This window comes from Mya arenaria, chromosome 9, assembly GCF_026914265.1.
Source record: "Mya arenaria isolate MELC-2E11 chromosome 9, ASM2691426v1".
NCBI classification, from domain to species: Eukaryota; Metazoa; Mollusca; class Bivalvia; order Myida; family Myidae; genus Mya; species Mya arenaria.
In genome coordinates, this window is record NC_069130.1 from 59933126 (window position 1) to 59947177 (window position 14052).

At 36.5% G+C, this 14052-nt stretch overlaps 1 protein-coding gene across 1 annotated transcript; it reads right to left on the minus strand.

The window, feature by feature from the left end:
- Positions 1 to 11157: 11157 nt before the first annotated feature.
- Positions 11158 to 11736, minus strand: LOC128246230 (zinc finger protein 512B-like). Its single transcript, XM_052964423.1, has one exon. It carries the CDS (start codon positions 11734 to 11736, stop codon positions 11158 to 11160), a length of 579 nt encoding a protein of 192 aa, XP_052820383.1.
- Between the last annotated feature and the right edge of the window lie 2316 nt (positions 11737 to 14052).

Here is a 14052-nt window from a genome sequence, read left to right on the forward strand (position 1 = left end):
TCTCAGAGTGATATAAGTAGTCATAGTGGTAGACTCCTAGAATATAAGGTCGGGTCTCAGAGTGATATAAGTAGTCATAGTAGTGGACACCTAGAATATAAGGTCGAGTCTTAGAGTGATATAAGTAGTCATAGTGGTAGACACCTAGAATATAAGGTCGAGTCTCAGAGTGATATAAGTAGTCATAGTAGTAGACACCTAGAATATAAGGTCGAGTCTCAGAGTGATATAAGTAGTCACAGTGGTAGACTCCTAGAATATAAGGTCGGGTCTCAGACTGATATAAGAAGTCATAGTAGTGGACACCTAGAATATAAGGTCGGGTCTCAGAGTGATATAATGTTGGGGGTCCGGGGCACCTATGGTATTGTTAATCGGGCTGGCTTGTATTAAGGACGGGGACAAACAATGGCTAGACAAATCGTGTTAAACTGTAACACCGGTACTATTCAGTAAATACACTAAGAATATTACGTTGTTTCTCTTTAAAACCGTGATACACCGTTTATATTCATAGTCATTTTCCTGACATTACTTTATACGCTTGACACCTTAAATTGGCTTTATGACTTTCCTTCAGTTTATAATACGTGCAACACAAAGAAAGACACTTTAAACGTTTATATGTTTTATTTCTATGGACGGAGAAATAATGTTGTCCAATAACGCCAACACAATATACCCCTCGATTATCGCGTTAAACTGTTATTATATGTCGCTGCGTATAGTTTATAGTATACAGTACAATTAATATTCATTTAAGTCAGCCTTCACTTCCACATTCAACAATATCATTAATAAAGGTTACAGAATTCTATTGCTTTAAGTTACAAATCGTATTTTCATTAAGTTACTATAAACTAGTATAAATTTGTATAAAACAATGTCTAGCCGTTTTAAATAATTCAAATACTGCCGCTATAACGTACTTTTACTTGCGTAAAGCTTTAAATCAATATTTTCAATACTGCGGCTGTACTCAATAATGGCAAAAAAATGTCTGAACCCTGAACTGAAAAATCGCAGCCCTTTTATACTCAGAAAAATATATCGATCAAATAATTGATCGAAAAGACTCGAAAAGTGAATCGAAAAGTGTCGAACATCTTGATCGATCTAAAAATGCGATCGAAATGCTATCGAAATTAATCGATCGTTTCCGACACTGTCTACTACTTTTAATTCTAAAAATAGAAACATCAATGTCTTTACTCTGATGTAAACAAGACTGGAATGTTAGTATAACTGAGCAGGCTTATGGAATATAACAGTGGTAGCTGCAAATCACTAACCGTGAAATTATGCGTAGATGTACTTTGCGACCTTGAGCGAAAAGGAAGTGCATACATGTAAACAACAAGATGGCTGACAATGTGAAAGTTCAACATAAAAACATGGAATTTACTTGAAATAAGCGACTAATCGAGGGTAAAACGAATAGTGAATTAAGTATAGTTAACCAGTAAGTCTTACTGGTGATGCTTATTATGATTTTTAATCTTACTAGTCGGTAAACATATACGAAAATAGTGTAATTTCTGTGAAACTACCATAAATGTCAACGGGTGGGGTAATGCAATAAGATGTTTTCATATCTGTAAAGTTTGTGTTACCCCAACTGTGTTTCAAAGTAATGGAGGATAATGATTATATCATATATCACAGGTAAATCCCATTTTTACCATATAAATTCAAATAAATTGTAAAATGCAACTTGTTATTATTAATGTTAATGATATTTTAAGAACTCAAATTTATGGGCTGGCCTTGGGCCTATCAATAAGTAGTCATAGTAGTAGACACCTAGAATATAATGTCGGGTCTTAGCGTGATATAAGTAGTCGTAGTGTTAGACACTTAGAATATAAGGTCTAGTCTCAGAGTGACATAAGTAGTTATAGTAGTAGACACCTAGAATATAAGGTCGGGTCTCAGAGTGATATAAGTAGTCATAGTAGTAGACACCTAGAATATAAGGTCGAGTCTTCAAGTGATATAAGTAGTCATAGTGTTAGACACCTAGAATATAAGGTCGAGTCTCAGAGTGACATAAGTAGTCATAGTAGTAGACACTTAGAATATAAGGTCGGGTCTTAGCGTGATATAAGTAGTCGTAGTGTTAGACACTTAGAATATAAGGTCTAGTCTCAGAGTGACATAAGTAGTCATAGTAGTAGACACTTAGAATATAAGGTCGGGTCTTAGAGTAATATAAGTAGTCATTGTAGTGGACACCTAGAATATAAGGTCGAGTCTTAGAGTGATATAAGTAGTCATAGTAGTAGACACCTAGAATATAAGGTCGAGTCTTAGAGTGATATAAGTAGTCATAGAAGTAGACGTGAGTGTGTGCGTTTGTGCGTGCGTACGTGCGTTTTTGCGTGCGTGCTTGACTGCGTGCATTCTTGTGTGCGTGCGTGCGTGCGTACGTACATGCCTGTTTTCGGGCGTGCATATGTGTTTAATTTATCGAAGGAGCCTTGTGCGAAATATTCAAATAAAATGCTTACTTTAATTATTCTACCATCATTGATAACATTTGCAGAATGAATTTTCACTTTTACTAACTTAAAGATGAATAGCAATAGTAGTTAAATTTTAATTATGATTTATTTCTTTGATGATTTAAATCCAAACAGACAGACATAAATCCAAATACAGATTTCAATGAGCCAATTTCAAGCATGCTGTATGATGGAATTTACCAATTAAAATGTGAAATTCATACATCGATATGAATTTAACTGAAATTTTGCATCGATCGATGTCATAACAATTAAGCTTTTAGTTCAATCCCAGCATTAATCCATGTACATTACTTGTCAATCCGTTTAAGTATAGTTTACGAAAATAAAACAGAATGCATGTGTAAATATGTGCACGGAAATTGGAAGATGTTTGAATAAAGATAATACAAAGCTTCAGAACATAAGCCAACAGCGGAATAGTAAATAGTTATTTAGGAAGTGTTTGTTATTGCAAAATGATTGTTATACTTGTTGTGGTATCATGATTATGTTTAACCATTTTTGGCTTAGTTACAAGTGAATACATTGCACTAGCGGACCTAGGGGTCATAAAATCGTCCAAGTTTACTTTTTATTTCCATAAACCTTAGGAGAAAAAAGTAACAAAATACTAAAATTTTCTTGAGGGGTTTCCCCCAAACCCCCTGCTAACACTTTGAACCAAAAAGATTTCGGTTCTGAAACGGGTCGCAATTCAAAAGGTTACGCTCATTAGTTACGCCCCCTCTAACATGGAATACTGGACCCCCCCCCCACCCCTGCATTGTGGCTTTGATGAGCACTATTCATAATTGACAAACAGATCTATCGCACCTACTAATCCAGAAGTTTTAAATATACCATCATACTGCTTATGAAATAATAACTTTCCGAACCCTAAATTTTGTTAAAAGGTAATATCTTCATGAAGTGTATTGTTGCGCGATTTGAAGAAAGTTTACTTCGCACGATAGCATGGATTTTGGGCATTTTAGTATGGCAAAATATGCCATTCAATCGGAATGATTTCTTTTCAAGCTTCATGGTGAAAAGTAGAAGCGTTCTTGGGGGTTTCTTTATAAAACAAGGCAATTTCCGCATTGATTGAAATCCGAAGCTCGCATATATAATGGTGATTGTATATTCAGTCCATCTTCACGCCTCTTTTTTTAAGTTGATAAAGGTTTGCCCGCGCCTAATGCCTGCATTAAAGCTTCACCCGCCTTGTGCCATCACGACTCTAAGTCTATTCAAATTCCTTAAGTGCTATGAAGTGTCACATCTAGGTATCAGCAGAGTTGAATAAACATTGTGAGGTTCAATGACTTCCGGTGCGATACTCTAGACCTTTTGAAAGACCTTTGTTCCCTTAACATGTGGGGAGTCAATCATCGATATACCGTAGCCTACTTTACTGTGCTGTGTAAACTGAATTTCCCAATTCTATTCTCTATTGCAAAGTCCATTATAAAATAGCTAGATTTACTAATAAAAAAAGGATGTGGGCATGTTTTGGTGAGTTTTAATTGTTAAAATAATGAAACGAAAATATAAGAAGATATAAGATCTACTTACATTTGGAGAACGTCTCCGACGCTAGCGACAGAAGCGTCACGATCAACGTTCCAAGATACGTGGTGGTTGTCATCGCTCTGTTTTTCTGTAATATATAGTAGAATATAGAATTTACTTGAAGTGCGGCAAAGGTCAATGTTTTAGATAATACATTCTAAATAATAACACTATGGAAACAACAGGGGGCCCTACAGTGAAATGGAACTATTTAAAGTCTGTTTAAATAACATCTATTGAGACACAATACGCCACAGAAACCCGCATATAGCCACATAAACCCACATATACCCACATATAGCCACATAAACCCACATATACCCGCATATAGCCACATAAACCCACATATACCCACATATAGCCACATAAACCCACATAAACCCACATATACCCACATATAGCCACATAAACCCACATATACCCGCATATACCCACATAAACCCACATATACCCGCATATAGCCACATAAACCCACATATACCCGCATATACCCACATATAGCCACATAAACCCACATATAGCCACATAAACCCACATATACCCGCATATACCCACATATAGCCACATAAACCCACATATACCCACATATAGCCACATAAACCCACATATACCCGCATATAGCCACATAAACCCACATATACCCGCATATAGCCACATAAACCCACATATACCCACATATAGCCACATAAACCCACATATACCCACATATAGCCACATAAACCCACATATACCCACATATAGCCACATAAACCCACATATACCCGCATATAGCCACATAAACCCACATATACCCGCATATAGCCACATAAACCCACATATACCCACATATAGCCACATAAACCCACATATACCCACATATAGCCACATAAACCCACATATACCCACATATAGCCACATAAACCCACATATACCCGCATATAGCCACATAAACCCACATATACCCACATATAGCCACATAAACCCACATATACCCACATATAGCCACATAAACCCACATTGCTCCATATTACGTCACATCACGCCACATTACGACACGCTTCGCCACAACATAACAGCCTTATAGTTTGATTTAGCCGCTTAGGTGCTTTGCGAGAACCATTCTTTGCTAAAAAAAGTCATTATTTCTTATTTTTCAGATTATTTTTTTAAACACGGTAACAGCTTTGTTTTTAAAAGATAATATAACCATTTTAAAACCTGAAATTGTAATATTCATTTTTTTACCCAAACGGGTGTTTCATTAGAAGTAATGTCCATCAATGTGTTTTACAGAAACGTCACAGTAATGATGATCAACAGAGCAGAACAGAACATTTTTTTTATTCACGTGAACTACATAGTTTCTTGTGACATATAACTACTTTTAAACAAATCAAGCTACACGACATAAGGTATTAGCACATAGGATGGATCTAATATGGAATATTTAAGTTAAAACAATTTCCCAATGTAAAGGATATAAAGCATGTTCACTTTACAAATATTATTGGTGTATAGTGTTTAGTTCAAAACATAGTGAATAGTAACATAATAAAATAGTTGTATAAATCTTACACATCGAACTTCGCATCAAGCAAAATACACATCACCAGTTGTCTGATGCTGCCGTGAAAGCATTACCAGAGATATTAGTAGGCAAAGGCAAACTAATACGAAAGGCCACAAAATGGGAAAAATAACATTAAATATAATTACATAAAAAAAAATAATACAAAAATGTTAATTTTAAAGCAACAATATATTGTTACAATTTTCTCTACTAAAATCACAAAACAGATGCGCCAAACTTTTAAAACAAATTTACTAAAATAACGTGAATAACAATTGAATCAACGTACGTTCAAATAAATAGCCGCTATCGCTAATGGATTTAAATTTAAATGTTACCATTAAATATCCAGCACGGTGTTGCCTTTCCGTTTCCGTCTCGTGAACTGGTACAAAGCGCTCAAGCTAAATGGTCACGTGGTAGGTTAGAGTTGCAGGTCTTTTATTGAGTGCTTCGAACTATATAATATTGCGGAATAATAATCGCACTGTGATTATATGCAATACTACGGAATGCCGTTAGGCCCATCGCTTGTGAATGTGTTATTCTGATACGCGATATTTGATAGTCCGATGATGAAAACGCGAAATCACGAAACTACGATGGTAAAAACGCGACAGTACGATGATGAATACGCGATAGTACGTTGATGAAAACGCGAAAATACGACAGTACGATGATGATGATGCGATAAACTATCGTGTTTTCACCATCCTTGTTTCGTGATTTCGCATTTTCATCATCGTACTATCGCGTTTTCATCATCGTAGTGTCGTGTTTTCACCACCGTACTGTTGTGTTTTCATCATCGTACTATCGCCTTCCGGTGCGCATGCGCATAGAAAAATGGTTTCAGGGGTGCATATATTTAGTCATTGAATCATGTCTTCAACTGAAGCTTTCATCACGCATTTTGAATTGAAATACTGTTCATTAAAAGTTTAAAAAACGATTGACACAATAGTAGAAGTTGTAGCAGTAGTAATGGTACTACTACTACTACTGCTACTACTACTACAACCACTACTACTACTCCTTCTTATCCTGCTGCTGCTGCTGCTTCTACTACTGCTACTGCTACTGCTACCACTACCACTACCACCAAAACCACCGCCACCGCCACAGCCCATGCAACTGCCACTACTACCACTACTATCACTTCTTCCACTACTGCTACTACTGCTACTCCTGCTACTGCTGCTACTAATGCCACTACTTCTAGTACTACAACTACCAATATCACTACCACTAACACAACCACCACCACCACCACCACCACCACAACCACCACCACCACCATCACCACTACCACTACCACTTCCACCACCACCACCACCACCACCACCACCACCACCATTACTACAACCATTACTACAACTACCACTACCACCACCACCACCATCATCATAACCACCACTACTACCACCACCACCACCACCATCACCACCGCGCCGCCGCTGCCGCCGCCGCCGCTACTACTACTACTACTACTACTACTACTACTACTACTACTACTACTACTACTACTACTACTACTACTACTACTACTACTACTACTACTACTACTACTACTACTACTACTACTGCTACTACTTCTACTACTACTACTACTACTACTGCTACTACTACTACTGCTGCTACTACTACTACTACTACTACTACTACTACTACTACTACTACTACTACTACTACTACTACTACTACTACTACTGCTACTACTTCTACTACTACTACTACTACTGCTACTACTTCTACTACTACTACTACTACTGCTACTACTTCTACTACTACCACTACTACTGCTACTACTTCTACTACTACTACTACTACTGCTACTACTTCTACTACTACTACTACTACTACTACTACTACTACTACTACTACTACTACTACTACTACTACTACTTCTACTACTACTACTACTACTGCTACTACTTCTACTACTACTACTACTACTGCTACTACTGCTACTACTACTACTACTACTACTACTACTACTACTACTACTACTACTACTACTACTACTACTACTACTACTACTACTACTACTACTACTACTACTACTGCTACTACTTCTACTATTGATCAATCGTTGTTTAAACTTTTAATAAACATTATTTCAGATCAATTTAAAATGCGTGAATATCACAATGGTTCTGTATGACGGAAAACCGGAGAATAAATGAATAATAATTTATGAGGCTTTTGAAACGAACTGCGTACTTGTAAAAACATCATATGCGTCAGAAGTTAAATGAACAACATCCTATGCAATTAATAAATCAGGAAAAAATATAACAAGGGAAATGTATCTGCTTGATTTTTGCATTGGAAGCGGACATGCTGCTGTGGTTCTATTAGAACTAGGAATTATGGTGGCTGACTTCTGCCATTTACGGCAGTTCTAAACGCTCGTAATCTGGCGGTGCACAAATAAAAAAATACACCACGTGACGGGGTTTTGTATGGAGTGGTATTGAAGCAAAATTACATCTTGCTCTCTGGCTTGTACATCTTGCCTGGTTACTTTAAATCTTGCGTTATTGCATCCTTAATTCGATATTTTGCCAACTGTTATGCTAGCTTCGTAAAAGTTCCTTCTTGTATCTTGGTTGGTTTACAGTGACATTCAACCTTGCCTATGCATAGATGTGCATGCGTATGTTTTCTGAATTTCTTGTCGGTCTTGTATTAATTTATTCATTAATGTCAGTTAAATATTCTTATTTTAGCAATCTTTTTTTCTCTAACTAGCTTTATAGCTTACTTCCTGACTAACTTTCTTCCCTTGCTTTGTTTTCCAATACTCAAAATGACGAATTCCAACAACCGTCATGACGAACACTGCATAGCCGAATATAGCAAGCATGATACAATACGTCATAATACCTGCGCTTATAATGTCGGTTATTTCCGTATGATTCTTAAAATAAATTTTATATACGGGACGGCGACCGGCTGCATTATACACATTTCAAGAGTTACATCCGAGAGTTTCCGCGCGGTTCCGTATAACTATCCGAACTTGCGCCTCAGGTGTCAAAAGACGGAACTATCTAACTATCCTCAGTGATTTTGATATCCTCTGAAAGCAGTCGTCAACGTTCATAACAGAGTCAAATCGGGAAAGGTCCGGAGAAGTCGGCCAAGCACTCCCGACAGCTAGGTGCATCCCGTAATGGCTCTGTCATACATTCACGATTTTACTCCCATCCTTGATAGGACCGTTCCAAGAACCATTTGTAAAGCATAAAAAACAAAACCATGATTTATCACAAGCCTTCTAAAACTGAATACAGTTCAGACAAAGATCTAAAATTATGCGGTAACATATACAATGAACTGTTACTGACTTATGATGAAGTGTAAATGCATCTTATGGACGAGGATATATACATATACTATATATATACTGGTATCATCCGACTGTTATTTGATAACATGTTGTGTAAAGAACAAGTAAGGTTTGTAGAGTTATTTTACCATACAATCAATAGAACTACGATCAAAATGTATCATTAATTGAAACATTCGTATGGAGCTGTATAGTTGTACTGGGCATTTGCTTATTTGTGTCATTTGTATACGGTTTTTGATTTTAAACAAGTATCATAATAATAATAATAATAATAATAATAATAATAATAATAATAATAATAATAATAATAATAATAATAATTAATAATAATAATAATAATAATAATAATAATAATAATTATAATAATAATAATAATAACAACAACAACAATAATAATAATAATAATAATAATAATAATAATAATAATAATAATAATAATTTTATTTAAAGAAGGTAACACATTAAGACATAGGCATCATATTATAAACAAACATAACACACGACTTATTTACAAGACTTCTTTATATTTATATGTGGCCTTCTGAAAGAAACATACACACGCACACACACATAAATGCTTAGAATGAAAACGCAAGCAATAAATCTATGTTATTTCAAAAGGATATGTATTAAAATGTTATACGAAAACATGAAGAAACATGAATATAATACATTAATTATAACATCAATGCCGAACAATACATCATATTCTTGCTAACAAAAGTATCACTTCATCCATTGCAAATAAACCTGTTTTTATGGTGAGGGTGAGCCACGCGTATGCATTTCAGCACATAAATCATTTATGTTGAGCATATATCAAAGAGCATATTTAAGTAGTAACGCAGTTCAATATCGATTACAGAGAGCTGATGATTCTTGGTAATTCATTAGATTCAAAACGCAAAAACCAAATGTACGGAATTATATTAGAGCCATCGAGATCTCGATCCTCGCGTTTGCTTAAATGTCGCATTTTTTATCAATTTGTACATGGTATAACCTCTGGGCAGTCAATGAAGAAAGAAGCGACGATGCAACAATAATACCGCGTTATTTTTACTCCATACAAACTTATTAAAGAAGATGCATAGACGCAAATTTCAATTCTCGCATATTTTTTATCGAATTTCAAATGACGACACAATAGTTTTCCTTTACTTAGTACTGACAATTTAAAGAAATTAGAAGCGAGAATACCGGTGCTTTCACATTTATTTTCTACATCGGAAGTTAAACATTAAAACAAACATGATATTTTGTAAACATTTCTATGCTGAATAACTATTACAACACACACAAGCACACGCTCACACGCACGCACGCACGCACACACGCACACACACACACACACACACACACGCATAAGCACATTCTCATAGTAATTGACTTGTGTCGCGAACTTCGCGAATAATTCAATACGTTTATGTGTTTGTCCAATAATATCAGTTTAATTATTTCAACAATTAGGTTTTTGACTCCGGATCCATATTTCCATTGTTTAGTACTTCATGCTCAAAGATATGTCATTGTTTGCTGCCGTATATATAATGCACCAGTCACTTGTAACCACGACCCCCCCCCCCCACCCAGGTCCGGGGAATAGCGGGGAATTTGACTTTCGGTCCAGCCACCCTGGGTAGAATCCCCGCCCTGCGCCTGCGGTGACGACCAGATGGTAAAATCCCCACCAAATGCCCCGCACCCCAGAGGTAAGGCCCATTCCCCGCTATATTTGTGCGAACACAAAACCACCGCAATCACCCGGCACTGCGGGGCCACCTGGAAAGTAAAAACACGGCCCATTTCCCCGGCTATCCCCGATATACCACTGGACCTGGTTGGGGGCATGGTTACAATTGACTGGTGCATAAATAAAGCATAGAAATGAGCAGGGGGTGGATTGGAAAAGTATAAAGAAACGGACTATAAGTTAAAAGTTGATATTTAATATTTAGGATAATTATTATTGGATATATTTGTATGATGATAACAATATGATGACTGAAAAGGCGGGAAGGTATAATGTGTTCATTATCATTTATTCATTTATCCATTATTCATTATTGCTTTAATAGGGCTTTTTAATATAGCAATAAAATATATAAAATATTCCAATAAAAAATGAAATCTCAAATATAGCGCACAAAAGAGTTTCAAAGAGGATACATTTAAGAAATAACACACATTGCTTGGTGCCGGGGCACGGGAACGGCACTGGCATTGTTTGGTGCCGGCACTGGAATTGTTTGGTGCCGGCACGCGGGAACGGTAACTGACATTGTTTGGTGCCGGAACAAGGGAACGGTAACTGGCAGTGTTTGGTGCCGGGACACGGGAGCAGTAACTGGCATTGTTTGGTGCCGGGACACGGGGACATTAACTGGGATTGTTTGGTGCCGGGACACGGGAACGGTAACTGGGATTGTTTGGTGCCGAGACATGGGAACGGTAACTGGCATTGTTTGGTGCCGGGACACGGGAACGGTAACTGGCATTGTTTTGTGCCGGGACACGGGAACGGTAACTGGGATTGTATGGTGCCGGGACACGGGAACAGTAACTGGGATTGTTTGGTGCCGGGACACGGGAACAGTAACTGGGATTGTTTGGTGCCGTGACACGGGAACAGTAACTGGGATTGTTTGGTGCCGGGACACGGGAACAGTAACTGGGATTGTTTGGTGCCGGAACACGGGAAGAGTAACTGGGATTGTTTGGTGCCGGGACACGGGAACAGTAACTGGCATTAACAACTTATTTAAACATAAGATTTCAAGCAAATGTGTTCATATAAATTTGTGATGAGAATGTGACATTTACAACAATATTAATGGAAACAGAAAATGTTCTACTGATTATTTAATAGCATATTAAATGTTTCGTTCTTTTTCTTACACTCAAAGCAAAAGGCAGTGTTCACACAGTAACATAAAAAAACTTGATTTTAGAATTGTTCATCTTTGAAGTGTAAAACATGTTAATTTCTTTGATATCAGTGTAAGTATTTTCATGATGCTGTTAGGGTTATTGACATAAGACATAAATATTTGTGTTTTTGAAGTTAACACACCGATATGTGTATATTATCTTGCATTGCAAGAAGTAAGTGTTGGAGTTGAAAACCGTATAGAGTTGCAATGTGTAAACTAAAAGAGTGTGATCTCTATAAGTTATGGTGTTACTAGGAGTAATGTTTTCGTAAATGTTTTAATGTAACCAGGAGAAAAATGCGCTCATAACTGTGTAAAGTAAGGTGCAAAGAGTGATGTCTAAATGTGTACAATAAGGTGCAAAGAGTGATGTCTAAATGTGTAAAGTAAGGTGGAAAGAGTGATGTCTCATTGTGTAAAGAAAGGTGCAACGAGTGACGTATAAATGTGTAAAGTAAGATGCAAAGAGTGACGTATAAATGTGTAAAGTAAGGTTTAAAGAGTGATGTCTCAATGTGTAAAGTAAGGTGCAAAGAGTGACGTATAAATGTGTAAAGTAAGGTGCAAAGAGTGACGTATAAATGTGTAAAGTAAGGTGTAAAGAGTGATGTCTAAATGTGTAAAGTAAGGTGCAACGAGTGACGAATAAATGTGTAAAGAAAGGTGCAACGAGTGACGTATAAATGTGTAAAGAAAGGTGCAACGAGTGACGTATAAATGTGTAAAGTAAGATGCAAAGAGTGACGTATAAATGTGTAAAGTAAGGTGTAAAGAGTGATGTCTCAATGTGTAAAGTAAGGTGCAAAGAGTGACGTATAAATGTGTAAAGTAAGGTGCAAAGAGTGACGTATAAATGTGTAAAGTAAGGTGTAAAGAGTGATGTCTAAATGTGTAAAGTAAGGTGCAAAGAGTGACGTATAAATGTGTAAAGTAAGATGCAAAGAGTGACGTATACATGTGTAAAGTAAGGTGCAAAGAGTGACGTATAAATGTGTAGAGAAAGGTGCGAGGAACGATGTCTAAATGTGTTAAGTATGGTGCAAAGAGTGACGTATAAATGTGCAAAGTAAGGTGTAAAGAGTGATGTCTAAATGTGTACAGTAAGGCGCAAAGAGTGATGTCTAAATGTGTAAAGTAAGGTGCAAAGAGTGATGTTCAAATTTGTAAAGAAAGGTGCAACGAGTGACGTATAAATGTGTAAAGTAAGATGCAAAGAGTGACGTATAAATGGGTAAAGTAAGTTGTAAAGAGTGACGTATAAATGTGTAAAGTAAGGTGCAAAGAGTGACGTATAAATGTGTAAAGTAAGATGAAAAGAGTGACGTATAAATGTGTAAAGTAAGGTGTAAAGAGTGATGTCTAAATGTGTAAAGTAAGGTGCAACGAGTGACGTATAAATTTATAAAGTAAGATGCAAAGAGTGACGTATAAAAGTGTAATGTAAGGTGTAAAGAGTGATGTCTAAATGTGAAAAGTAAGGTGCAACGAGTGACGTATAAATGTGTAAAGTAAGATGCAAAGAGTGACATATAAATGTGTAAAGTAAGGTGCAAAGAGTGACATATAAATGTCTAGAGAAAGTTGCAAGGAACGATGTCTAAATTTGTTAAGTATGGTGCAAAGAGTGACATATAAATGTGCAAAGTAAGGTGTAAAGAGTGATGTCTAAATGTGTACAGTAAGGTGCAAAGAGTGACGTATAAATATGTAAAGTAAGATGTAAAGAGTGATGTCTAAATGTGTAAAGAAAGGTGCAACGAGTGACGTATAAATGTGTAAAGTAAGACGCAAAGAGTGACGTATAAATGTGTAAAGTAAGGTGCAAAGAGTGATGTCTAAATGTGTAAAGAAAGGTGCAACGAGTGACGTATAAATGTGTAAAGTAAGATGCCAAGTGTGACGTATAAATGTGTAAAGTAAGATGCAAAGAGTGACGCATAAATGTGTAAAGTAAGGTGTAAAGAGTGATGTCTAAATGTGTAAAGAAAGGTTCAACAAGTGACGTATAAATGTGTAAAAAAGGTGCAACGAGTGACGTATAAATGTGTAAAGTAAGTTGCAAAGAGTGACGTATACTTGTGTAAAGTAAGGTGCAAAGAGAGACGTCTAAATGTGTAAAGTAAGGTGCAAGGA